This window comes from Lonchura striata, chromosome 1 (genome assembly GCF_046129695.1).
Source record: "Lonchura striata isolate bLonStr1 chromosome 1, bLonStr1.mat, whole genome shotgun sequence".
NCBI lineage: Eukaryota > Metazoa > Chordata > Aves > Passeriformes > Estrildidae > Lonchura > Lonchura striata.
Window position 1 is genome coordinate 33,814,518 of NC_134603.1, and position 26,242 is coordinate 33,840,759.

The 26,242-nt window shown below is 38.1% G+C and overlaps 1 protein-coding gene across 1 annotated transcript in view; it reads left to right on the plus strand.

Moving 5' to 3' along the window:
• The window catches only part of SLCO5A1 (solute carrier organic anion transporter family member 5A1), a 73,163-nt gene that overhangs the window by 15,473 nt on the left and 31,448 nt on the right, over positions 1-26,242 (plus strand). The window contains exons 2-3 of the mRNA XM_031503737.2: positions 15,881-16,013; positions 22,260-22,480. Of these exons, the coding sequence (XP_031359597.2) occupies positions 15,881-16,013; positions 22,260-22,480 (354 nt within the window). The remainder of the gene's footprint in view (positions 1-15,880; positions 16,014-22,259; positions 22,481-26,242) is intronic.

The window sequence follows — 26,242 nt, forward strand, 5'->3', positions numbered from 1 at the left end:
CCCACACTGTAGCTAACAGTTACATTATGCATTGATAAGCTTCTTACACACTTGTAAATACAAATTTTCAGGGTTATGTTGTAATGAATTGTAATACATTATTCATAAATGTGGTGCTTGTGTAGGATAGAAGCCAAATATAAAAGCCATTTGGTCTTACAGAGTGTTAAGTATTGAAAATGAATGATTAAGTGATAAATGAAGAAAATGTAATAGGGATTGGTACCCCTGATAATAGACATGCTCCCTTTCTTTCCTTTGCAGTAGGAGTTTCTCTTCCTGCATTTTGAACAGACAAGCAGACCTCCCCAGGATGCTGCCAAACTCACCTTGTTCTACCTTGCCTCAAACATTTAATTTTCTTTTCTTTAAACCAGGAGAAATTATATTCATGCTGAAGTGTTTGTAATCTGCTTTTGGATACTGCAACGATGAATCTGATCTAAAAAAAATAGGGTAGAATAGCCTTTGAGATTAAGTGCTGTTCTTTCCCTGAGTAGCACATAGGGAGATGGATGTTACAATCCAATAAGGTATTTATTCTGTTTCCAAATACATTATTCTTACAATGAAAGGTCAAATAATTTTTATTTAGGGATGAATAGAATAGGAAGACAAAGTGATGCATTCTATTTCTTAGAAATTGCAATAAATGGAAGAGGATGATAGTGCAGAAATGTTAGCTGAAAAAGCTCTGTGAAGCCACGAGGCAGGATACCACCACATATCAGTGCTAAGGGAAACCAGTGTTGAACCCCACCAGTGAGGAAGGGCTTGTTTGCAAGCCTGGCTTTTCCTTCCCCTGAGAAATAAAGCTGACGAGTCTCTGCAAAGATCAATATCTCCACTGTCACAGTCAATATCTGTTACTGTCACACACATGTGTGTGCTTTTAGATGGATTTTATTTTATTTATTATAAATGCAGGAGGGGGAATATCTCCGTTCTTTAAGACTTGATTCCTTTACCTCTTCCCTCGTCACAGATACCTGAGGTTGTATTAATTGAGTGATGACATCTTGGGCTGAGGACCTCTGGGAAGCTGTACAGTTGTGCCATGCCAGTGGAAGACTTTGGAAAGGAAATTAGACAAACCAGTTAACAGTAATAGCTAAAATAATTTAGAATTGTTGCAAATTTTTTTTTTTTCCTTGAAGAAGATCTCTATAGAAATGAAAGCTGCCTATTTTTTCTTTTCTTTCGAATGGAATAAAGTAGTAACAGTAAATAGTATATGTACTGAGTAAACAGTATATGTACTGTAAACATATGACTCAGGTGAGCTTACTGAAAAGCTGTGCTAAATAGTTAATTACTATTCCACTAATCAGTGCTCCTATTTTCCATCTGAGAGTTCAGGATATTCCTGAAACTGCGAAATAAGGATGAGAAGGCTGTTTTCTAATTTTGTTTCTTCCTGTGACAATCTGAAGACATTTCATTGATTTCTGTGTTGTTTTTTTTTTCCTGTATCCTGTCAGTGTAAAAGAGAACATGGTGTGATCTAAGCTTTTTACTCTTTCTTTTATTTTAAAACTGTGCAAATAGTTTTTTATTGCATCTTCTGAGTCAGTTCTATAATTGAAACATTACATATTTTCTGTGATTTTATGGAAACAAATGAAATTACTGTGTCATTTTCTCTATGGACATTTGTAAAGGTACAACAGAAATGAATGGACGCATTCACAAAACATGGCTAGGGAAGGCAATGTCCATCAGCCGTGTGCTAAATATCCTGAAGAGAAAAGCCTGAGGTGGTACTTCTGAATTGTTCCTCCACTGGAAAAGGAGATGCATGCTGTTAAGAGTTACCTACACAGTTTCACAGGTGTAAAACTGAGAAGTAGCATTTCAGTTTGATTAGTCAGCTGTGTTAGCTGGGAACAAGTGTCTGATTCTGCTGGTGTTGTCACTGCACTGTTTTGATCTTTCAGCTGCTTATCTTTTCCCAACAGTTTTAGTGTTTGAAAAGCATAATGCTGTGTTACCATCATTTGTGTGTTCTGGAAGAAACATTTGCCTGAGTGGTTTATTTTATGAGTTAGCAGATGGTGATTTAAATGCGCTTGAACCAGCAAGAGCCTTGGTTCTCTAAGTGTGTCTCTGGCTCAGAAAATCTCCACCAAGCTCTTACAAAGTGATGAGCAAAGTAGCTATGGTGTTTGGGAGCACAAATGGAGCAGCCATAATGTGTTTGATAAGGGTTTGTACATTTTTGGGGGTTAGAATTGGCCTCTAGGCAAGGACACGTTACTCAGGTATAAAATGGGGTGACCTTAAGTATGCAGCAGGTGAACTGCTTGGTGAAAAAGGAAATTATCTGAGAAATCTCAAAGCTGAATTTACTGTGCCATGTTTTCAGTGTTTTGAGCCCTGTATTCTGTGTATGAGTGTTAACATGATATATTTAATAAAAGCAGCTGAAGAATTTCACCTGCGTAAGAGGCTACAGGTGATGAAGGTCTGTGTTTGTCAAAAGTTCTGCAAAGACCCTTTTTTAAACTTGTTTTGTTTTGTCTGAGCCATTTGTGGTCTGAATATAGTGTCAACACTGATGGCAGAAGTAGATGTATAATCTTGGGATTTTTAAAAAATTTATTAGAGACTTGCAATGTGCATTAGAGATAGGCATGTGTCAGATACAATTATCTGTGTATGGATATGGATCATATGGATCCAAGTATGTTTTGTTAGCATATATAAATAGTAGATACAACAGTTTTACTTCAAGGCAATGTGATAGATGTTTGTTCTGGAGGCAATTTTTTATTGTAGATTGTGTTTTTATTTACAGAGTTTGTTAGAAGCAAGTGTGATTTAAACTGATTGTAAATTTAAGAGCCTTCTTGCTAGTATTGCATTTGATTCTTTTAACTTTTACATTGTGTCTCTTCTACAATGACAACCAGACATTTTACAAGAGACAAATGAAGGCTTGCACTGACTTTCAAATGAATATGTTTAATAAATATTTGCGAGTGCTCTGTTGAAACTCTATCTGCACTGGCATAAATTAATCACGTGACAATTTCTTAAAATGATCACTGCAGTGGATAACAATTGCAGTTAGGTATAACATGCAGTTTAGAAATGTAGTACATTCTTTATATTTGCTTTTTGGAAGAGTACTAGGTGTTTCAGGTTTTACTGATGGACGTTTTTATTCTTTGTCTATGGGCTGTGGACTCCCACTTGTTATGTTGGCAAATTCATCAGTATGAATCTGAGCTGTAGTTAAGGATCCAACAGTGTGTGAAGACATGTCTCTTCTGTCACATGTTGCAGAAAACTCCCAAAGAGTGAGAAGATGCCAGATCAATTTTCATTGGACTTGGAAAAGCTCTGACAGCAGCAGAGACCACTGGTAACACTTGAAATCATGGTTATTCCAAGCAACTCCAGTATCATTCCTTGAGGATCTTCCTGTCAATCTCTCCTCTCTCTCTGTCAGAATAATTTAATAACTGAGGTTAAAATTTCCCAAGGAGACTAAGGAAGTCAAAGGACCTAACTTTCAGTGGATTTCAGTGGGATTTAGGGCACAAATTGAATTTTCTTTGCCAACATAAGATAAGAGTTTCAACAAATTGTTTTTTTGTTATAAATTGATTGAAAGCTGTGATAGTTTGCAGATTGTGTACATAAGTGTAATCTTCCAATTAAATCTTCTTAGTGTAAATAACTGAAAACATATTCCCTATGAGAATGGATGCAAATGGACAAAGATACTAGAAAGAAAGGTCACTGAGTTGCTTGAGTGAGAAAAATCTGCGTCAGGAAATACATTTGATTTTCATTGTTACTTGATAGGTTATTTCCTGAGCCCGCCTGAGCAGTGTCTGCCAGGTCAGTTTTTCTGGGGTGTCCTTGCTCTTTGGTGCTCTCAGAGTCACCGTGGCAGAGGGGATGCCCAGGGGTGGCTCAGGACAGCCTCGAGGTTCCTTGGCTGCTGCAGCCAGTACTGATGCCACCACCCATGCTGGGACAATCTCTGCTAAATGCTCAGCTGATACACCTGTGAAATGGCAAAGTGCAGACCCAGCTCTGGCCCTTCCCTTGCCAGGGTAAGGCCTTTGGAGATGTCTCAAGGCATCATAGCCAGGAGGGAAGATGAAGAGGCTTCTTGTCTTTTGGCATCCTTCTTTGGAAAGGATGGGGGCTGCAAAATCTACTGTGTTAGAGACAAAAACAGAACTGGTGGGATAATTTCATGCTTTATTGGGCCAGAAAGGACTGTTACGCTCATTTACTCTGATATCTGTGTTCAATCAGATTTCATTACAGTGTTATCCCTATCCAAAGCTCTATTTATATAAAACCATGTAGCTTAAAACAAAGCAATCACAGCTAATCTACCATGTCCCTAGGAATATTATAAACTATTTTGTTAAAAAAATTGCTGCCATGAAAGTGTGTCTAAAGTTGTCAGAAAGTAATTTCTGTGTAGCCTCTAGCCACCACATTTTTATGTCTGTGAAAGCATCTTTTACTATTGAAGAATAAAACTATGCTTAATAATCTGTTAATCTATGTAGTTGAAAAACAAAGCTGTCATGTCTAATTCTACTCACAGAAGAAAGAAAAAGCCAAAATGAACAATCTTTTTTTAAAAAAATTGCAGACTAAATAAAAGGATATTGGCATTTTTCTCTAAAATATGTCAGCTGAATAATTAAATTACCTAATTAGTGAAAGTAACTTTAGCTGATTAGAAATGTTTCAGATTTTGTAAGTCAGCCATATATGGTGTTTTGAAATAATCTTGGAAAGATCCCTGTAATATAAATAGTTTTCTCTTGGAAATGCCAACACTGCAAGTTAGTAATACTTCTGTATTTTATTAACATATCTTATTGGAACTGGGAATGAGCTGCAAATGGAGCTGTGAATCACAATGACAATTTATATCTTAAAAAGAAAGACAAATGTAGCTATGATATTGCCATTTGTAATAGGAGAACCTTTTGTTAGAGTGATTTTTTAAAGCTACACATGATGTTTAAACTATGCCTTTTAATAACACTGATAAAAATGTTGTGATGGTCTTGCTCTGACAAATGCTGATACAATTAAATCTTTATTACAGAGGTATAGTGATTTAGGCTTTTTTATGTAGAGAAAATTTTTTGGTTTTGATAATTTTGAAATGTTTAACTTACATTGAATTATTTTGATCTTTATGTAGGATTACAGATTAGCATTTAAAAAAATAATCTTTTTTGCTTGACTCAGAGACAAAACCAAACCAAAGCAAACCATGTAAAACACTTTACTTAAAATGTCAAACTAAAATATTTTTGCAATTTTTATTTTATTATGGGTTTTGCTTGTCAATATCTACCTTTCCTCATGAGGCGTACATTTTGTTTCTTTCAGGACTTGACTAAAATGGTCTAAGGAAATATATTTATCAAATCATATTTATTTATAGAATCAGTTCATTACTAACAAATGGTGTCTGTGGTGATTTTCTGTACAAAAACAAAAAAAACCCAAAAATATAAATTAATTTCCTGCCTTTTGATTTCTTACAAAACACTATTTACCTCTTTTTTCCATGACTCTCTGTAATCTCCATTTCATTTTCTCTGATTTTCTTGAGTATCTCTAACAATTCATGTCCCATTATCAGATTTAGGAGGATCTTTTCAGGGATCTGCAGCAGCAGCTTGGTGCTGCTGTATCCTATTTCATGGGGCTGCATCAGGAGCGTTAGGGTTGTTTGAGGACGATTTGTTTCTCCCTGGTGGGGCACCCATTAGCTCCTTTACCATGGGGAAGGAAGAATTTGCTGGGGTGCTGCTTGATGATATTTTTCCATAGCTGGGATGAAGAGATTGAGCTTGGTGGGTGCTACAGCAAGAAACTCTTTGTCCCCAAGCAGAACATGGAGTTGAATAAGCTCTCCTGTCTATCTTACAATCCCTCTGGAAAACAGAGGAGAGATCCTTTCCTAGAACCCAAAGCTCAAGTTTTATTTCCAGAATCAAACATTTCACTATATTTTCAGCTTCATGAAGGTGCCTAAACATTGTTGTTCCTATGAAGATAAAGACCATATTTTGAAGCTTTGGAGGTTTTCATAAAATAGCGGTGTTGTCCTTTAGCTAAAATAAACAGTCTCCTCTATTTATAACAGTTACACATGGATGGAAATGTTTTAAGACTGTTTGACCTGTAATAATATTTTCACTATTGTTTCAAATATGACTATACAGCTCTGCAATTCACTTTGCCAATTGTTGTTTAATATATTTTTATTGAAGCTGTTGCAGCTTTCAGCCTTTCTGAATGTAGCAAAATAATTTTTTAGCAATACAATAGATGTTAAAACTCACAGGGTCATCTGCAAATTGCTGGAATAATGGGCTTTTGCTTACAGGCAGATTTTGCGTCAGATATGAGTAATGAAGTGTAATTACTGTTGTTTCGGTTGAAAGATGAAAATGTAAGTGGAATTACAAAGAAAATAAGAAGAAATGATGTGTGGATTGCCCTTCTTTGCAGTCTATTAGTGAGAGGTAGTGAAGGGAAAAATGATCACCAACATTTTCAATAATTAACCTATGCCTCCCAGGCAGAAACCAATTTTTGAAAGGAAATAAATTCTGAGGGAATATGATTGAAGTAATTTACCCCTTTACTTCTTCGTTCTGTTGTCTTGCTGGTGGGACAAACCAAAACAAATATCTATAAATATATATGTGTTAGTATCAGCACCTCACCTTCCCTTTCAGTAGATATTTGGTCTATTTCCACCCCTTCCTCACATTTTCTTTTCTAGGCACAAAGGACCTGTCTTTGAATAATGATGAAGTATAAAAGAATGCATGTCAAACCTGCCTCTGAAAAACAGGTATTTGTGTGTCATTAGCTGGTTTGTGCACAATGAAAGCCCACATCCATAGACATTGGGTATTTAGTGTATATAGATTTTGCTAAGGAATTGATACTTATTCCTGGTTCTTCTGATGGTTTGTGATGGCATGCTCTTAACATCTGGTTCTGTGCCTGATAAATTTCACTGGGCTCTTCTCTGCTTTTCCTCTTGGAGTGGGTGTATTCTCCCAGCTCAGAGAGATGAGAAAACTTGAGTAATATAATCCTGTTGGCTTGTGCTCTTAGACTACCTGAACATGATGTAAAACAAATTAAAAATAAATCATAATACAAAAACTTTGAAGTACTCTTCTGGGCTAGGTTCTGCAATCTTGTAGCTATGGACCTTTCCAGCTGTGATTTTAAATTTGATCTCTTTTTTCCCATTTTCTTATTTGGGATCTGCCTGTTGAGGTCCACTTGAAGACCAAATCTCAGCTTTCACAGTTTGATATTTTTCACAGTTTGATATTTGAAGAAAAGGGGTGAACAACCCTGGCCACTCGAGTGCAGTTAGAAGTAATGCTAAAGACATGAAAATATGCTTTAAGAAGCTGAGATCAACAGATTCTATTAAGCATGTGCCTGGGGATAATCCGTAGAGAAAATGAAATGTCTATATGAAACCTCAACTGTCAAACCATTAAAAACCCCCAAAGCCAAGCAATTAAAAGGCAGAAATCAGATATTCCCATTTGATATGACCTTATGGAAAGAATGCCAATGAGTCAAGAGGCTGCTTTAGTATCTTAAAGATAGCAAACAACTTCAGTGTCCTTTGAGTAGAAGCACCACTGAGTATTACTGCAGAAGTGCCAAATCCTGCCTGCTTCAAGAGAGAAGTCACAGTGGCTTCAAGAATACTCTTAATGTGAATGTTAAATTCACAACTGCGGATTTAGCTCCCAATGTTTTAATTAACTGTATTTGGGAAATAATACAGTGAAATTATCTAAACAATTAGTAGTTAAACATTTTAAAAATAATTTGGAGTAGTAGCTTGCTTGTGATGTAGTTAATAATAGTTATATTCAGTAGATAATTTGCTGTATGGAAATGGACACTACTTCTATGACATTTCATTGTTTCATTCTTTGGAGTAGTCAGAACTTTGGGATGCTGACAGACCAAGAATTCAGAAAGGACCAAGCAGTCGCTCAGTAGGTGTTAACACAAATGGTCAATGTGTCTGTCTAGTTGCCTTACTGTTCACAAAAGGAGACATTTTTAAGAAGCATGCTCTTTTGAAAACTTACACTTTGAGAATTCATGCCTAGTCAACTTCTTGGGATATGTTACCTTGTGTTAATAACTCAACATGCCAACATAAACTTTAAAAACTTGAAGATATGGAGTGTTTTTGAGAGCTGATTTCCAGAAAGTAACAGCCAAGAGCAGAGCTTTGCCTTCTGTTGCAGCTCTTCCGACATTCTGACTCTGTTCAGCACAAGTAGTGTGTGCATCTGTCTGAGACCTAAAATTCAATAACAGTACTTTTCCATATCAAAATTTCCTACATATGGAAAAAAAATTGGGAATTTTAAGAAAGATGACTGTTACTCATTTATTTAAGCAGTTGTTGATGTTTCTATTTAAAAAAAAACCCAAACGTCTACTTAGGTTACCAATGCCTTTGACTTCTTGAGAAGAATATCAGAACATCTTTGTTTTCAATTTAGGTTCTGATCATATATCAGATATATATCTGATATGTATATCAGATATACACATCTGATGTAGATGTGTATATCTTTGGTCAGGCAAACAATTCACATGGGCCTATCCATATGCTTGAAGTTAGTTGTGTGTGCTTATGGAATACCATCATCATATTTTATTTAATTTAACTTCCAGTATTGTTTAATGGTGTGTTAAGCTGGACTATTCATTTTCTTTTCCTTGGCAGGCATGTAAAATTATGCTTTAATTATGGTTCTCTATAAATTTGTCTTCCAGGTCTGTGGAATCTGCTTGTTAAAATAGTGACAAATATATTCTATACAAAGATCAAGAGAGGTTACTGAAGTAGTTTTGTTGCTCTGTTTATTGTTTTAAGTGGAACACTGGATCTGAGAGACTATTAAAGTCATGTAACACTAATACGTTTTGAAAGGAAGTTATTTGGAGATGTGAACTGGACATTATTATCTGAACTGCAGTAATGCTCAAAGCATTATTTTTTCCTGAGCAAATAACCACAATAAAGAAAAAATCCTAAAGCATGTATAGATATGTTTGATTATGCGTTTGTGATGAAAAGAAGGAAGTGAACCAGTTTCCTGACTTCAAAGCTTTTGAAAAGTCTGCCTGGCTTCTGCTCACAACTCAGTTTTGTGTCCTCAGGCTTAAAAGAGTGGTTAAAGATGCTGCAATGTATCTTATGTTTTTTGGGGTAGCTTCTGTGTGATGAAATTAGACAGAATGAGGTAAATACACCTTTATAAATCAGAGCAGTGTTTCTTTGAAAGCTCCTTTATGCTTGATCCTTGCTATCTCATCACAGTGCTGTGACACAAGAGGAACAAGGGAGAGCTCGACCTGTTCCCCTTTGAAACCTCTATCGGCTTTGCTCTGTGTAGAAATCAAAACCTGCCCTGTACCCTAGAGAAATAACAGTGCTGCTCATTCTCCAGTGACAGCACAGTACAGCTGTCCAAGGAAATGTCTGCTGCTAGCACTGGAGAGAATGCTATGCTATAGCATGGTGGTGCTTCACCTGCAACTATTCTTTTAACCTATAGCCCTTTAAATTTCTTGGCACATAAATATTCAAGATTATATAAAGTTCATCCTGCATTTTGGTTAAAGCTCTGTCCTCAGATTGTAAACATGTAATCTTCAAACAGACTGCTTTCCTTGCAAATTTACATGAATGTTTTCTTTTGGTGCTGTTTTTATTCTTATTTTTGCTGTTCTTTCATGAGAGTATTGTTCAGCCAGTAGGACTCTGAGTTATTGCTTCAATTAAGTAAATTACACTTCTGGATTTATTAGTCTACTTCACAACTCTAGGGGATTGATTTTATCTTTTGTATCTCTGTTTCCAGTCAATATCCTCATGGTAATGACAGTTAAGATTTTGGAGTAAAAAATTGAAATCTACAGATATAAAAGGATTATGATTCTATATCCCTAGAAAGTATCCTACAAAATCTATTAAAATTGCTCTACTATTCTGACAGTAGCAAACATTCATATACATACTTGTATGCATATAAAAAAATATCTTCAGAATGAATCCTGTAGCTTTTGCAGGATTTTGCAAATTCTAAACTTCCATTTAAAAAAGAATAAAGGTCAAATTCTACTTGTCTTACACATGTATGAAATGAACAGTTGTACTATGGTGATGTGCTGCCAAGATTTGGACAATGGGTCTTTCAGAAATGTTCCTCCTCCTCCAGTGGTAAACTCTGTGTGGTGACATGTGTGTGCACACAGAGGAGATGACAGGGACTGAGTAATATATGCCTTTGTTTTTACTTTTTTAAGCAAAGTGTGTTTTTAGAACCCAGAAGCTAACTTGTTGTAGCTCACCAATGTGTTGCTTCTGTTCATCTGGGCACAGCTAGCATGACTCATATAAAGAGGCACAGTCAGAGGGTTCACATAAGCATTTGAGGGTGCCACAGAGACATATGTTATATACTCCCATATACAGAGCCTACTGAAGATGTCTTTTGGTGTGATTAAAAGAGGAAAAGGGCATTCACAATATAAAATAACCTCTGTCTCATTAAATTTGGTAGTGTATGTAGATTTTAAAAAAATTCTTTGGCAACAAAATTTTTTCAGACCTGTAGAGGATTCAGCTCATCTTACTGTAGTCACAAAGATTGTGCTGCAATAGGCTATATGTAAAGCTTTCTCTTGTTGAAGAAGATTCTCTATGAGGAAAGCAATAGACAATATTATAATTTTGTCAAACGTTGTCAGAATGGCAACATTCACTGTAATATGTCCCAGGATAACTTTTCTGTGGTTAAGAATGACACCGTTTAATCTTATTTCACATGCTTAGGTAAATTTGTTATGTAAGTAGGCTATTCTCTGACTCTCCTTTTCTCTCCCATCCAGCATCTTAGCTGTGCTGGCAGTTTATGGCTGAGCCTGGCAGCAGCTGCAGTTTTGAAACTAGACCACCGTGCTAGTATGGTGTAGAGCCTGAGATGTGCCATGCTGAGGACACAGTGAGGCAGTGAAGCTCCTCCAGTACAAAGCTTCAAGGAATTAAAGTTGCCATGTCTAGATATCTTGGGTGAAAATGGGCACTTAACTAACTCTCTCTGAACCAGGATATTTTTACTTATCTATGGTCTGTGTCAGAGATAGAGCTATGATCTGAAGAGCAGGCTTGGGAGGGCTGGGAAAGGCTGTCCCTCGTCGCTGAAGAGAAAATACAGCGAGAGGAGGAGATATGCTTCGTAATGAAAACTCTTAACTGCAGCACTACGGTCTTTATAGAAGAGGGCGACTTTAAAGAATCCACAAAGTCTTTGGTCTTTGAAACAGTGGTGCTTAAAGACCATGTAATTTTAGTAAACCAACCTGTGCTTTTCTCTGAAGACTTAGGATCCTACATGACAGCAGCAGCAGTAAGCTACAACAGACTTCTGGGGAAAAGCTTTTGCCGGGTCCAGTCTAAGCTGGTTGTGTTGAATGTCATGAATAGTTCTAAGTCACTCTGAGAACAGCTCAGTTGGTTAGAGCATGGTAGTGTTAATGCCAAGGTTGTGGATTTGATCCCTGTGCAGGCCATTCCCTCAGGAATGTGGGTGGCCTTCAGAATATTCTGTGGTTCTGTGAAGTTGGTAGGTGTGGGTGACCTGCAGATGGGCTTTCCTAGAGAGACCAGTGTTCCCACAGAATTGTAATATGACTTGTCAACACTGAACATGCATGGCTAATGCAGGAACTCAGAGCGGTGCAATCCTGCATTGGCAACCCAATCAGAAGAGATTCAGACTGATGTTGTAGTCAATATGTCTATATTAACAATAGTTTCCTTTTGCTATCTGTTGAAGATGATTTATGGTTGGGAGTAGAGCTTTTAACTTGTGGAATGTACACCACCTATTTTATCATGGGAAAGGACATGCTACTGCTATTTTGCAGCATAGTTTTTTGTGAGTTAGAAGTTAGTTAGTGAGGCAGCTTGCAAATCTAAGCACCAGGCAAGCTTATGGCTATGAGGTTATAAGACAGAAGCTGGATTTCCTTAGGTGCAATTAAAAAAATTACCTGGATATTGTGTACCCTGCCTCAACATCACAGTACTCCAGCATGTCCTGTGATAAAAATATTCGTTCCTTCCATTTGAAAGGTCATGGCTGTTACATCTGTGCAACTCCCTAGATCAAGATCCCTGATCATGGCCTAAAGAGGGAGGACCAAAAAGAGTTAGTTGAAATCCTTGGCAGAAGGCTGAAAGGAAGGTGCTCTTCCATCATCTACAGATGATGAAGCTGGAGACCTTCTAGTGTTTTGAGTGGAAAATGTTCTGAAACTGTTTTCCATAGGATTTTTTATTTGTGAAGCAGGAAAAATTTTGATGACACCCTTATTGAATCTGTTTCCAGTTTAGTTTCCTTTCTGTATCATCTAGTAATCCTGGTAGCCTACTTGGGAATCAAAAATGTCTTTATTCCTGAAAATAGCTGTGAGAGCTGTGACCAGAATTTTAAGGGTCCAGGACCCTTGAGTAGCCTGCCAGGGTGACTTATGGAGCTGGTTTGCCCTTCACTTCCACAGTAAGATTTGAAAGTTTGGGGCGTATTCTTTCAAGTATGTGATTTTGAAATGCTTAAATGTTATGCTTGCCATACATCTGTTTACTCCCATTTATAAGTCTAAATCAGTTTCTTGCACTTGGTGTCCAGTTTCTGATAGTGACCATTATTAGATGTTGAAAAGGATGCTGCAGTGTATCTTAAAATGGCAATTTTACAAACTTACTTGCTGCCATTGACCTGGAGCATGGAGGCTCTGTGTTTTCTGAAAGACTCAGAAAATGACATTTTGTTTGGAAGTTATATTAAAAACAAATACATCTTGAAGCCTGAACAGCATATAGTAATTTTAAAATACTCCTGAAATTGTCAACAAGATTTCTTCCTCTAAAGCAGAACAGTGTACAATGTTGCTTTTATCTTTATTGTGCAATGTTTCTGCTTACAAGGAAAACCTTCTGAAGTTTCCAGGTGTACAAAATGCACTGTTTGGGTAGTGATTTGAAACACAAGCAGTTGCTGCATTTTGCTGCTTTCAGTGGTGGGACTAAAGCTGAATTAATGCAGCATAAGTATTTTTTCTGAATACCCAAGTGAATGGATTAGGTCAGTCTTTTACTCCCTTTGTGTTTCCTCTCTAAAGATTTTAGAGATCTGAGTCTGCTGTAGTTGTCTGAAACAATTTTCTAAGCAAACGTGTAGAACAAAATTTATTATTGGTTACAGGAATGTGGAGATAGTTTTTTGTTTGTTGGTTTCTTTTTTCCTTCTCATGATGTGAATTTTTGCAAATAAAAGTTACTGTGGGATTTATCTAACCACTTGCTGCTAAGGAGCAGAGTTTCAATGTCTAATGGAGCATTTTAAGCATACAGAGAATTGTTTACAATCAATCAGTAGGGAACATGGCTGGAATAAATTTAAATAGTGAACAGAATTCTGAAAACCATTATATCAAAAAGACTTCAGCAAAATCTATTTATTTAAAATTGCAGTTTCATAAAAACCAAAATGTGTTTACAAAGAAAAAAAAAAGACAACGCTTAAAAGTGATAAAACTGCAATCAATTTGTGGTCTGGCAGCATGTTTTAGTATCGGCAATTTTACTTTTTTGTGGTGGCTCCTGTGATTTTTTTTCACTGCAATAAAGTTCTATTTTTACTTGTGAGTCTAGGATTCAGCATGTCTGATTGAGGATGGGACCAAAAAGAATGGAGTCTGCATATTCTGTTGTGGACAGGGACTGGTCCAGTAACTATCTGGACATAGAGAATTACAGATAATTAGATAATCAGTTCTGTCATGTGCTGCTATAGGATCTGCAGCAGCTGAGCAGGTGTTGCTGTGCTGGAACCTGGGTTTGGTGGTACAAGATACATGGACAGACAGCAGAGACCAACCCTTCTACCCCCTTGCCTTTTATACTGACATCCAGACCATATGGGAAGCAATGCAGAAACATCTTAAAAGGAATGGGTGCTGCAGGGTGTATTAAGGGAGGAAAGAGATACTGTAGGGGAATGGAATGGAGTGGAGTGGAGTGGAATAGAACAGAACATTGCAGTTGGAAGGGAACTACAAGGATCATTTCATCCAAATGTCTGACTGCTTCAGGGCTGATCAGAAACTAAACCCTGTTACTAAGGGCATTGTCCAAATGCCTCTTAAACACAGATAAGTCTGGCATCTCCCTAGGAAACCTTAATGGGTGTTTGACCTCCCTCTCCATAAGGAAATGCTTCCTAAGATGTAATGTAAACCTCCTCTGGTGAAGCTTTGAACCATTGCCATCTGTCCTGTCACTGGATACCAGAGAGAAAAACCCAGCGAGTAACGATCCCCTCCTCAGGGAGCTGTAGAGCAATGAGGTTGCCCCTAGGTCTCCTTTTCTCCAAACTAGGGAAGCCTCAAGTCCTTAGCTGCCCCTCACAGGTCATGCCTTCAGCCCTCTCACCAGCTTTGTTGCCCTATCTGGACCCACTGAAGGACCCTCACACCCTTCTTAAATTGTGGTGCCCAGAACTGCCTACAGTGCTCCAGGTGAGGCTGCAGCAGTGCTCTACACAGTGGGATAACCACCTTTCTTGAGCAGCTGGTGATTCTGTATTTGATGCACCCCAGGATGGGGTTTGTCCTTTGGCTTCCAGGGCACGCTGCTGATTCTTGCTGTGCCTGCTGCCAGCCAGCAGCCCCAGATCCATTTGTGCAGAGAGGCTCTCCAGCCACTCCTCTCCCAGTTTATACTTTTGCTTGATGTTAGTCTGTCCCAGCTGCAGAATCTGGTATTTTGATTTGTTAAACTTCATGCCATCAATCACTGTCCAGTGTTCCAGTCTGTGTAGATCCCTCTGCAGAGCCTTTTGTCCTTCTAAGGAGTCAGCAGCACCTCCCAGTTTGGGATCATCAGCAAACGTGCCAATGGTGGTTTCAGCTCCTGCCTGCAGGTTGTTGGTAAATGTATTGACCAGAACTGGCCCTAGAATTGACCCCTGGGGAACACCACTGGTGACCAGTGGCCCCCTTTGAGCTCTGCCCTTCACCCAGCACAGCCTGCTGCCACTCATCCCACAGCTGGACAAATTTAATTGTCCTGAAGGATGCTGTGAGGGACAGTATCACAAGCATTACTCAAATCCAGAAAAATCGTGTTCACAACTTCTCAAATCCACTGGGTGGATGACCTTACCATGAAAGATAACAAGTTAGTTAAATAGCACTTTTCCTTTTGTGAACCCAAGTTTGTCAATTTCTGAAAGAGGAATATTTGATTTCTTAAAATGGACCATTCTTTTATACACAGTATTAGACTGCTGGTAACTAAATTAGAATGTCGTACATTCTAATTTAGAATGTGCATTCTCTAGAATGTACATCACTTGGTTACAAATTTTATTCTTTGCTTTTCTCTTTCCCTACCATTAATCAGACTCTTTAAAAAATGTATATGCTAAATAATTTTGATTTGATTTTAAGGAAATGTTACCAAACAGGAAAAATTTTGTGCAAGTCATGTATGCTTTCCATCCAGAATACCAAAATAGTGTATACTTGCATAATTTGATTGAAAATGTACAGAAAGCAGTAATCTTCTTAGTAATATGTTACTTAGGCAGAAGTTGCTGCCTTGGTTGCAGAAAACGTTGCTTCAAGTTTTAGGGTGCAGAACTTCTTGTTTAAAAAAACATCATTTATTTTGTGATTTCACATGTAAATAAATAGTGAAACATTAATTTTATTGATCTGTGTCTCTGACCTTTTATTTCCTCAGCCATCATGTACGTAATGGGAGCACTTGGACCTGCAGCTGGATACTTATTAGGCGGACTTCTTATAGGTTTCTATGTTGATCCTAGGACAACTGTGTATATTGACCAGAGCGATCCCCGATTCATTGGAAACTGGTAAGGATCAAACATTTTTCAAAAGTTTTCTCTCAGTTGCCTGTAGGGAATGAAGACAGATTGGGAGCTTGAGGACTTGTTTAAGGTTGCAGAAGGAGGCTGAGGAAGATGATGTTTCTGTTGATTGCTACACACTAGCCTCTGACAGAGAGGACAAGTCTGCCACAGGAGTGCACAGGAACAGTGCATGGAAATTCCCCTATGTTTGGCTGTTCAGGGCTGTCCCTGACCACAGTGACTGGCACATGGGATGGCAAGGCAGGATATTGGTCTTGCAGGAAGGCATGGATGATCTCTGCTGCTCAGAACTGAACTCTGCTGCCCAGATGAGAAACACTTGACTTTGCTGATCTGATTCCTGGTGAAGGAGATAGGATGGGGTCAGAACATGCCCTTTCCAGTCTTTGTTTCTCAGGGTGATGGCTTGTGTTTAGCCAGCAGATACTGTAAACCATCACATTATTCTCTAGTAAGGAGTAGGCTTTCATCAGCGTTGAGATTTAGCAGCTGTAATTGTTAGCTGATGTCTTCAGGCAGCCTTTGAGATGTGGCCTCCTTGGGAATGTGTCTTTGAGAAATCAGGTCTTGAGGAGGCTTTCACTACCTTTTCTCAGATAAATCATAAATCTGCCTTGAAGTTTTCATGTAATCCCAGAAAAAACCCTGAAGTTCATTATCCCAGAAAGAGACCTCTGCTTTGTAGGTGTAAGGTGCAGTGTCAGTTCTCACGCCCTGGGTAAGTGCTTGTCACTGCGCCATTGCAGTCAGTCTGTATCTGTTTCTGTTTATTCTACAGTGATCTTTCCTGACAGTTTGATATGAAAAATTCTCTCTTTGGAGTTTTTTTAAACCCTTAAAGATTTAGTCCTGCTTTATTGGTCTTTCTGAGTCCAAGAGCATTGCTGCACCGTTTTGTTGAATTTTCAGCAAGAGAAAGGCAAAGCTGAGTGCTGAGTGTGACCTTGGGGTTAAAAACTCTCTGCTCCAATTTATTTACTGACTTATCTCACTGAAAGATCTGTGAGTGTGCAGCAATGTCAGAATTCAGACTATTCTAGTATAAAAGATTTGGAATAAAAGGAAAATATTATACATTCTTTGTAAAATTATTACACTTCATGTGTTTTTAATGACATGTCAGAGCTGGTAATCAGCATCTGATCAGTACTTTTTGACAGAAATTGCAAACAGACCCATAAATATATTTATTAATTGAAATCAGTGAGGCTGTATGAATATGGGGGCTGTATGAATGTGGGATAAACTTAATCTATAATACAACCACTGATATAACTGAGTTTTAGCTCAAGCAGCTTCAGCAAAAGTAAAATAATCAAAGCAAGAAAGTCAGTAAAAGTCATTCAAAGTTTTCTTTTTTTTTTATCTTGCTGATGTAATCTATAGGGTCTGGCTTTCCTTGAAGTGTATTCCGGGTCTTTTTATTTCTTTAATTTTGGATCATGTCAGTTCTTTTTCTCTTAAATTTCTGAGGAGTAGCAACTGCTATCAGGTCTCTGATTATTTGCTGGCCTCTCATAAAAGTTTATTGCCTTTCATAGCATTTGTGTCTCATTCTCTTTTCTCTTTCTGAAGCTATTTAAAAAAAGCAAGACTCCTTTGGTGTGAGGGTTAACCTTTGTTCCTTGATACTCACTAACTGCCTGGTTGCAGAGAATTCTGGAAGTGTAGACTTTCATTCCACTGAAATGTATTTTCTGGGATTGTGACATTTTGTCCTTGCAGGGAAGTGCTGTGTAGTCAAGTTTATTTTTATTTATGCAATCTAGCAATTTGAAATGTTAGAATAGCCTAACACTTACTTTAGCTGACACACTTTAAAAGTATGGTTCAATTGAGATAACTTAGTGGGAAGTCATATATGAGATTTCTGAGTCTTGTTTCCTTTGAAGTGAATTAGTGTCTTTGATTCCTATCTTTTCTTTATTATAGCTGTAAGGTTCCTAATGTAATTTATCGTGGGACTCAATTTAACAATTTCCATTGTTAGAGGAGGCAGTGCTTGCAGACAAAATAGCGAGTATAGCAGCTATGATATATGGCTAAAATAAAAGCAGTATAGCCTATTTTTTTTCCTTAAGCTGTTCTTTTCTAGGAGGTATATTGCAGGACATGTAATTTGGTTTATCTCTCATGCAACATGGTAAAGTAAATGGTTGTTTTTCAGGGTTATGTCTGATCTGATTATTCTGTGAGTTTCACAGGACTTGGATTTCTGCTCCTGGGCTTTGCACACCTGGGGTTTCTGTAGGTGCTCTGTGCTAAATTATAAGCCAGCTGTCTATGCCAGCCCATCAAATGTTTGAAATTGTTTTTTATTCAGATGTGGTCACTGTAGGGATATCTGTTAGAAATCATTCATCATGTTGTTGTCTTTGAGAACTGTTAATGTGCTGTATAGGAACCTCATTAGTTGTGAGTAGCCCTTGGCAGTCTGTCAGGTGCTTTGAAACAAATTTTCTTTTGCTGATGCTTTTCTGAGTGTTTTCCTAGTTCAAAATCTGTTTAATACTTGGATCTTGCTATATAGTCTTTCATCAACATTCCACACAAGAAGTTTAAAGGAATTCCTTCAGCATTGTCTGGTCTTTCCTTAGCTTTAATTGCTTTATTTGAGGTCCTAGGGCTTGTGCGGATGCCTTTGAGGTATTCTTCTGCATATTTTCTTTGGCTTCAGAAGACCGAAAATCAAGGGTTTTTAAAATTAATTAAATTACTTAAATAAATTAAGCTCTTGTTCTGACCTCCCAATTTCCCATTGTAGGTGTCCTTACTATTTTTGATACAGTATTTTGTCTGTTTTCCAATTCTTTGATATTTCTTCAGGAAGTTGTAGATGGTGAGATAATTGCATCCAGTGCTGCATTTGTGACATCTCCAGCATTTGGTATGCTGTCATAACGGTCCCTTTAGATTTGAATTTCATATGGTACTACATTACAGGCCCTGTCTCCTTTGCTGTTTCCTCCTGAGTGTGTGGCTGCAGATTTCTGCATATTATTGCCACAGATTCGTTCTTTGATCAGTGCCTTTGCAGCTTCTGCCTTTGAGATCCTGAAAGGGATGTTGCTACATTTTTATACAGACTATGGATTTATTCTGTCTGACAGTGCTGACTAATCCTCCTAAAAGTCTGCTTTCTAATCCATGTATGTTATCAGCTAAAATGAATGGAGGATTTTCTGTTTACATAATATCAAAATTAGTCAAAACTTTCAGTCACTTATATTTGCCTTGCAAAAGCTTCCTGTAAGCTTCTAATAAAAACAGTGTTACACATGGCTGTTTATTTGTTTTTTTGCCTGTGTGTAATCATTTACCATGCAAAGCATTGTGTATGAATTTGTCTTCATTAAAAAATAAAATTTGCAATATCTTTGCATTACAAATATGAGACCAAATGCTTTTTGTTTCTTGTGCAAGAAATCCTATCTACTCAGAATTTAAAATGTTTTAAAATTTGAACAAATATATCATTAGTATTGTAAAGTAGTACAAAAATGTATAAAAATTGTTCTTTTATTGGGTTTGTATGGCAAGGTTTTGGTAGTGGGAGGGCTACAGGGGTGGCTTCTGTGAGAGGCTGCCAGAAGCTTCACCTCTGCCTGAGAGAGGCCATGTCAGCTGCCTCCAAGAGGAGGCTGGCCAAGGATGACACCATCAGTGGTTGTGGTAGCATCTTTAGGATAGCAGATTTAAGAAGAGGGAGACAAAAAGATGTGTGCAACACCAGCAGCAGTCAGAAGAGAGTAGAATGAGACTATGTGGTAGAAACAGCTCTGCAGACTCCAATGTCATTGAAGAAGAAGGAGGAGGAGGTGGAGATGCTCCTTGTGCCAGAGCAGAGATTCCCCTGCAGCTAATGGGAGCTTTTCATTACATTTCTCTTCCCTGTCCTGCTGAGGGTGGGAAGTGATGAGAATGGCTTTGGTGGGCACCTGGCATCCGGCCAGGTCAACTTGCCGTGATTCTGGAAATTTGATTTGAGATGAAAAAGCTGTAATTGTGGTTGGCTGTTATAGTAACATGATTGACTTCACTGGAACTTCCAAATACCAGCGTAGATTTGTGTGGTGGGTTGGCTTTGGCTGGCTGCCAGGTGCCCACCAAACTGTCTCACTCCTCTTCCTCAGCAGAACAGGGAAAAAATATGATGGAAAGCTCATAGATCGAGATAAGGACAGGGAAAACCCTCACTAGTTACTATCATGGGCCAAGTAGACTTGATGCAGGGAAATCAATTTATCACCAATTAATAACAGAGTGGGATAGAAAGAATGAAAAAGAAACCTACAAGCACTTCCAACCCACTCCTTCCTTCTCCCAAAGCTCAGCTTCGCTCCTGACTCTTCTACATCCTCTGCTGGAGTGATGCAGTGGGCTGTGGAAGGGGGGTTGTGGTCAGTTTGTAACACCTTGTCTCTGTTGCCCCTTCTCTGCTTCAGACAGTCTTTTATTAACTGGTCCAGCACAGGTCCTTTCTGTGGGGTGCAGTCCTCCAGGAACAGAATATTCCAGCCTGAAACATCCCCCCTGGGTGACATGTCCTGCCTGAAAACCAGCTCGAGTCAGGGCTCTTCTCCACAGGCCACAATTCCTGCTTGAGCCTGCTCCAGTGTGGATTCCCCACAGTCTGGAGGTGAATACCATGTTGTCCTACAGGTGAATCTCTACACTTGGAGCTCCTTCTCCCCTTCTTCTCTCACCTTGGGTCTGCAGGGCTGTTTCACTTACACAGTTGCTGTGTGGTTTTTTCACTTTCTTAAGTAAGTGAACACCAAGGTGCCACAATCATTCTGATAGGCTCAGCACTGGGTAGTGTGGATCTATTTTAAAATTGTCTGGGGCTATCTCTGTCAAACATGGGACAGTTCATGGCATCTTCTCAGAGAAGCACCCCTGCAGTCCCCACCGTGCTACCAAAACCTTGCCATGTAAACCTGGTACAACGAGATGAGTCTGTAGTGAAAACTGCACTTCCAGTATGTAAGAAGTTTGCGGATGGATTCTGAGGTTGTCCTTCTTTATAGAACCAGCTATGTGAGGTTATGTTTCCCTTAGTCTTTCACTATTAGACGAGAAATGATGTTATCTGACACTCTGCTATCAGTGTTCTGGCTGCTGACTCGAGTTAACTCTACAGAACCTTTTAGTGCAGCCCTTTTGCCCATCTGTGGTGCTGAGGTGAAGCCCATGAAGCTTTTTTGGCTGCAGGGAGGACAACTGTATGCAGCTGGAGAGCTCTGCTCTGTATCCCACACATTGTCCCTTCTGTGGGTATGTCCCAGGTCATCCGTGAGAGACAAGGGATCATTTCAGGGTTGTTTTTATATCCCATATTTAAAAGACAGATGGAGAGAAGAAGAAATTCTTTGTGAAGGCTATTTCAGGTTGCAGTCACAGAACAGAGTTTTGAGCATAAACCTTGGCATGAATTGTAGCCCATCAGTTGTTTACATTTAAGCTTTGGGAACTCTTCATTTGTGAGAGGAGAGGATTGGACAGTCAGGGCAGTGAGAGGTAGGCAGTGGAAAGCAGAACAGATTTAGCCCTGATGTATCTATCAGGATATTTTATCTTCTCATGACATGGATAGCTTTTTCTATGTTCTCCATAGAAATACTATATTGCTTTACTGGGAATTATCTGTGAAAGGCTAAGTCAAAGTGAAATCTAATTCTCATCACTCAGTATTGAAAAATTACCAAAACTGAAAATTTTTGGTAACTTAAAGCTGACACTAATAAAATTTGGTGGGTTCTGGATAAATATTCAAATATATTTGAATAGAAATAACAGAACTAAGTTTAGAAGAAGTGACAGTAGATGTGAGAGGAGAATCTCTTTTATTTCTCTGTGTTATAGTAGTAGAAATAGCATTTGAGCTTTTTGTTAAAGTTTGTAGTTTATTTTCATCAAAATAAGGTAACAAGTATTGATTATTAAAATTAGGAAGACATAGTTTTAAAGCAATTGTAGACGAAGGTATATGTCTTGCTTTTTAAAAGTTACTTTCTTTCAGTAAATAAGCCAACAGAAACATCTTCTGATTAAGGTATTTAGTGCAGTGAAGGTTGTCCCCCACTCCAATTCTGTACTCTCAGTGCCAGTTTTTCATATTTTGCAAATGTGTCTTTCCAGCCAGTGCACCCTCTAACAGTAACTTTGGTTTTTTTGTTACATGTAATGTGTTTACTTTTGTTTCCATTCCTGTTTTCCTGGCATTAGGTGGAGTGGATTTCTCCTTTGTGCTATTGCTATGCTCCTTGTGATATTTCCCATGTTTACCTTTCCGAAAAAGCTCCCTCCTCGACATAAAAAAAAGAAAAAGAAGATTAATTCTGATGACGTTTCAAGTGATGATGATGTGATGAAAGAGAAAACAAGTAGCAAAACAGAAACAGACAGTTCAGTTTCTGCCTCTATGGGATTTGGAGAGAATGTTAAAGGTAAAGTTTGTTTTTAATTTGTAAATGCTTTAGATTTTGTGTGCAGGGTCATCCAGGATTGTATGGGTGTAATTGAAGGCAGTTTTGACACCATATATTTGCTATTATTTTTTGCTATTGAGATTTTAATAGATGCTTATCCTCTAAAATGACAGGGTGCAGCAATGATTGTAAGACATTCTTTTTCTTGAATTGTCAGTGTTTGTGCACCTGTAACAAACAGGTAGGCTATTTCCTATAGTTACAGGACACTTCCCACATGTATTTATGCATCTTAGAATTTGTAATTGTCACACTTGCTTTGTAAGCTGAACTTTGTGGAATAAAGTGCTCTTCCACAGTGTAATTGAAACAAGTAGAAGGAATTCTGGTATGTGAGTTCAAATACATTCATGTATTTGGGTAAGTTCATAGAGAAAGATTATTTATTTCATATTCCTTTCCTGTCTGTTTTGTACTGCAAACTATTTTCTGAAGGCTAAGACAAATAAAACCTGTGCTAATATTGAAATGTGAAGAGATCAAAAGATTGACAAGTCGTAGAGATTTTAATTTTTTTCAAGGAGTAGCCATTACTGTAAAATCTAACAGTAAGTAATAATCATTGTCAAGTTGTCTGGGGAAGAAGAGCAGTGTTGCTGCAAATTGATTAATGTGAAGCATATAAAATTCAAATTGACAATACAGACTCAACAGTAGCATAAAATTGAATAGTATAGGACAAGAGTGAATGTGCCTCATTGCCATTGTGTTGTTAGTGCTGTTGTGTCCTCCTTGGATTCTATGATGCAAATGCTGGTTGTGCCATTCCATGGTAGCCTGATAAATGCAGCTGGAACTAGGAGAAGCTATGAAATATCTATTGTACCATCAGACATAATTTGAACTCAATCTTCTAAATGCTTGTTTGAATAGACATTAGTGTTACTCTTTACATGGATATAAGTCCAGGCTATAATGATTGGCAGACTTTCTAATGAAACATTTATGATCACTCTTTATGCTGAGTGAGTGATAAGGCATAGGCATATCAAAATCAGCTGTTTTTAGGCTAAACCCAGTGTAATTTAAAGTTATGTTTGCACATCTACATACTGATTTGCTCTGTATTATATTTACACCGGTTCTCTCAGGGTACCTGAAGTTACTGTTAATTTCTACAGAAGTAAAGAAAAAAGAGGATACCAGAACTTTCTTGGTGTGATTTTTTTTAGCTTACAAATCAGCTTCTTAAGGTACAAGGCAAGCAAAGTGAACCTCAAATACTAGATCTTTCAGATCATGTTTTCCCTTTTGGCAAAGTGGTTGAAAATGTGATGGAGAAGCAAAAAAAACGTGTTCCTTCCTCCTTTAAAGACTCTAGTCTCTAGACTCTATTTGTGAGTCCATTTTCTCATCAATCCACACAACTAGTTGTGGGTTTTATCTGGCCTCTGTTTAGTGGAAGTAATTCAGGGGTAGCCCTGTCAAGATTTTCCCAGTAACACAGGGAATTGAGGGAGTCTAGTCTTTGCTGGACTCGTTCCTAATGATTGCAGGCAATGTCCAGAGAGGGACTGCTTCACCCTTAGGTGTGCCTGGTGAAGATACAGGTGTACAGATGAACTGCATCTCGGTGGGTTTGCTGATGCAGGTTCTCTGATACATCATTTCACCTTCCAGGTCATGTTGTCCCTACAGGCACAGCAGGTACAGAAAAAACAAGTAATTGTTTGGGAGAATGTTTTCTAGGACTGTTTTTTACAAAAATAAAAACTTCTGTATGTCTTATTGTTTCTTTGGTATGTATCTGCCTAGATGTATAACATACATTTTATAAAATTCTATATGAATATATTAATGGAGCTGCCAAACTAGAACTTTTACTGCACAAAACTTTTAGTTTTCTTTAGAGGAGAAACTTCCCCATGTGGAACAGGGAAAAGAAACATGCCAGAAAGATAGCAAGCTAGTTCAGATAAGCAGAAAAAGTATTTTTCTATAAGCTGATAATAGCTTTCCCATTCAGTGTCAGTTACTCTAGCAAAGAAGGCCTGCAGCAGGAATGCACTATCATTTAATTATTTTTCCAGTTTAAGTGGCTTTATGAAATAAGATCATGCCTCAAGCTTCTCAGCTGAGGTAATTTTGTTTATAATGGGAAGGAAAAAGGGATCATATGTGTCTAAATCATTCAGCATTGCTTTTTCTGAGATGCAGTGAACATTTTATACTTCGAATTTCAGTGCTTCATCTTTTTATAGCACTGTGGGCAGAAACTCCACTTAGGCAGTAGACAGGAGACTGTTGATTTAATAGGTCATATCTTCTGTTCTATACTAATAAATATCAATGATGTCATAGTCTGCCATGACAGAGGTCAGTGCCATCCATCAAATCTCTGAAATTTATGCAGCTTTGGTAAGGACAGTAACTGTTTTCTTCTTCCAAAATAAGGTCATCTTACCTGGGAAGCCTGGCAAAATGATTTTTGTCTTGTTGTAACTTGTTCTAATTTCCTAATTAATTCTCTAGGTGAATGAAAAGGTATCAAAAAGTCATGAGTCTTTTTTTCTGCACTGACTGCCAGTATAAGCTGGAGAAAGAAACCAAAACTGGCTCCATCCACAAGTAGCCTCAAACTTCAGTGATCTGAGCTTTATTTTGGCCCATGGCAGAGCTGAAATCAGATAAAAATACAGATACAACTTTGCTTTTTCACTTGTTTCAAGTTGCAAGGGCTTGGAATTCAGTCTTTTCTTACTTATGTTTCAAGTAGAAAATGTGAGCTGAAGAATGCTTCTGAGTCAGGTGTCAAAAGTACTAAATAAAAGAGTTAAGTAGGTCACAGGAGGAAGAAAATTGGTTGTAGTTTATTGGGAAAAATAGAGGTAGTGTAGATTACGTGAGCTAGAGGAGTTTTATAGTGAATAAACCAGGATTCAATTCCATATGTACAGATAATACATGAATCAGAGCAGACAAAACTACTGTTTTCATTTATTACCTACATACCCTTAGGGTTTTGTACCATGCAAATTGTATCTGCAGTCCCTTTCACTTACCACTATAATGAAACTTACTGTGCAATTGCATAAAGGAGCAGTGTAAAGAAAGCAAATGTATATATTACTTATAAAAGGCTGATCTAATCTGAATCAAATAATTAATTAATTAATTACATGTATTTTGTAGCCTTTGGAGTTTTTTTGTTTTGTCCCTATGTACAGCCCTTTCTTAAATGTAGAATATTCCTGTCTGGCTTGTCACATCTACCAGCTGTCCTATGCCTTTCTGGGTCAGTTCCTGTGAGGGGCAGAGACAGGATAATAATGTTTGTCAGGGCATCAGCAGAGAGAAATAAAACTCCTGAGGGGCCTGTGGTTGCAGGAAAAGCCCACTGAAGTGCTTTGCCAAGGAACTGGAGTGGAGTTTCTGTGCTACCTGAAGATCAGTTGACAGGCATCAGAAGAGGAGGAGGAGACAGAGGGCTGTGTGTAGGGGCACTTGGTGGGCACTGTGAATGTCAGAGAGTTCAGCAGACCATGGCATGCAGGAGATCCTGCAATGACACTTGAGCAAGGCAATTCCCTCTTGGCCTTTCTTAGGCTGTCCTGAAGAGCTCAAAATAGAAAAGATTGGCATAGCTCCATGTAGTGATGAGCAGTACTAACTGGGGTCTTGAGGACCTGCTCTAAATCAAATTAAAATAAATAATAATCATATCAAACTGGCTCTGAACCCTTCCTCTCTTGATGGGCTATTAGGGACTGTTCAATGATC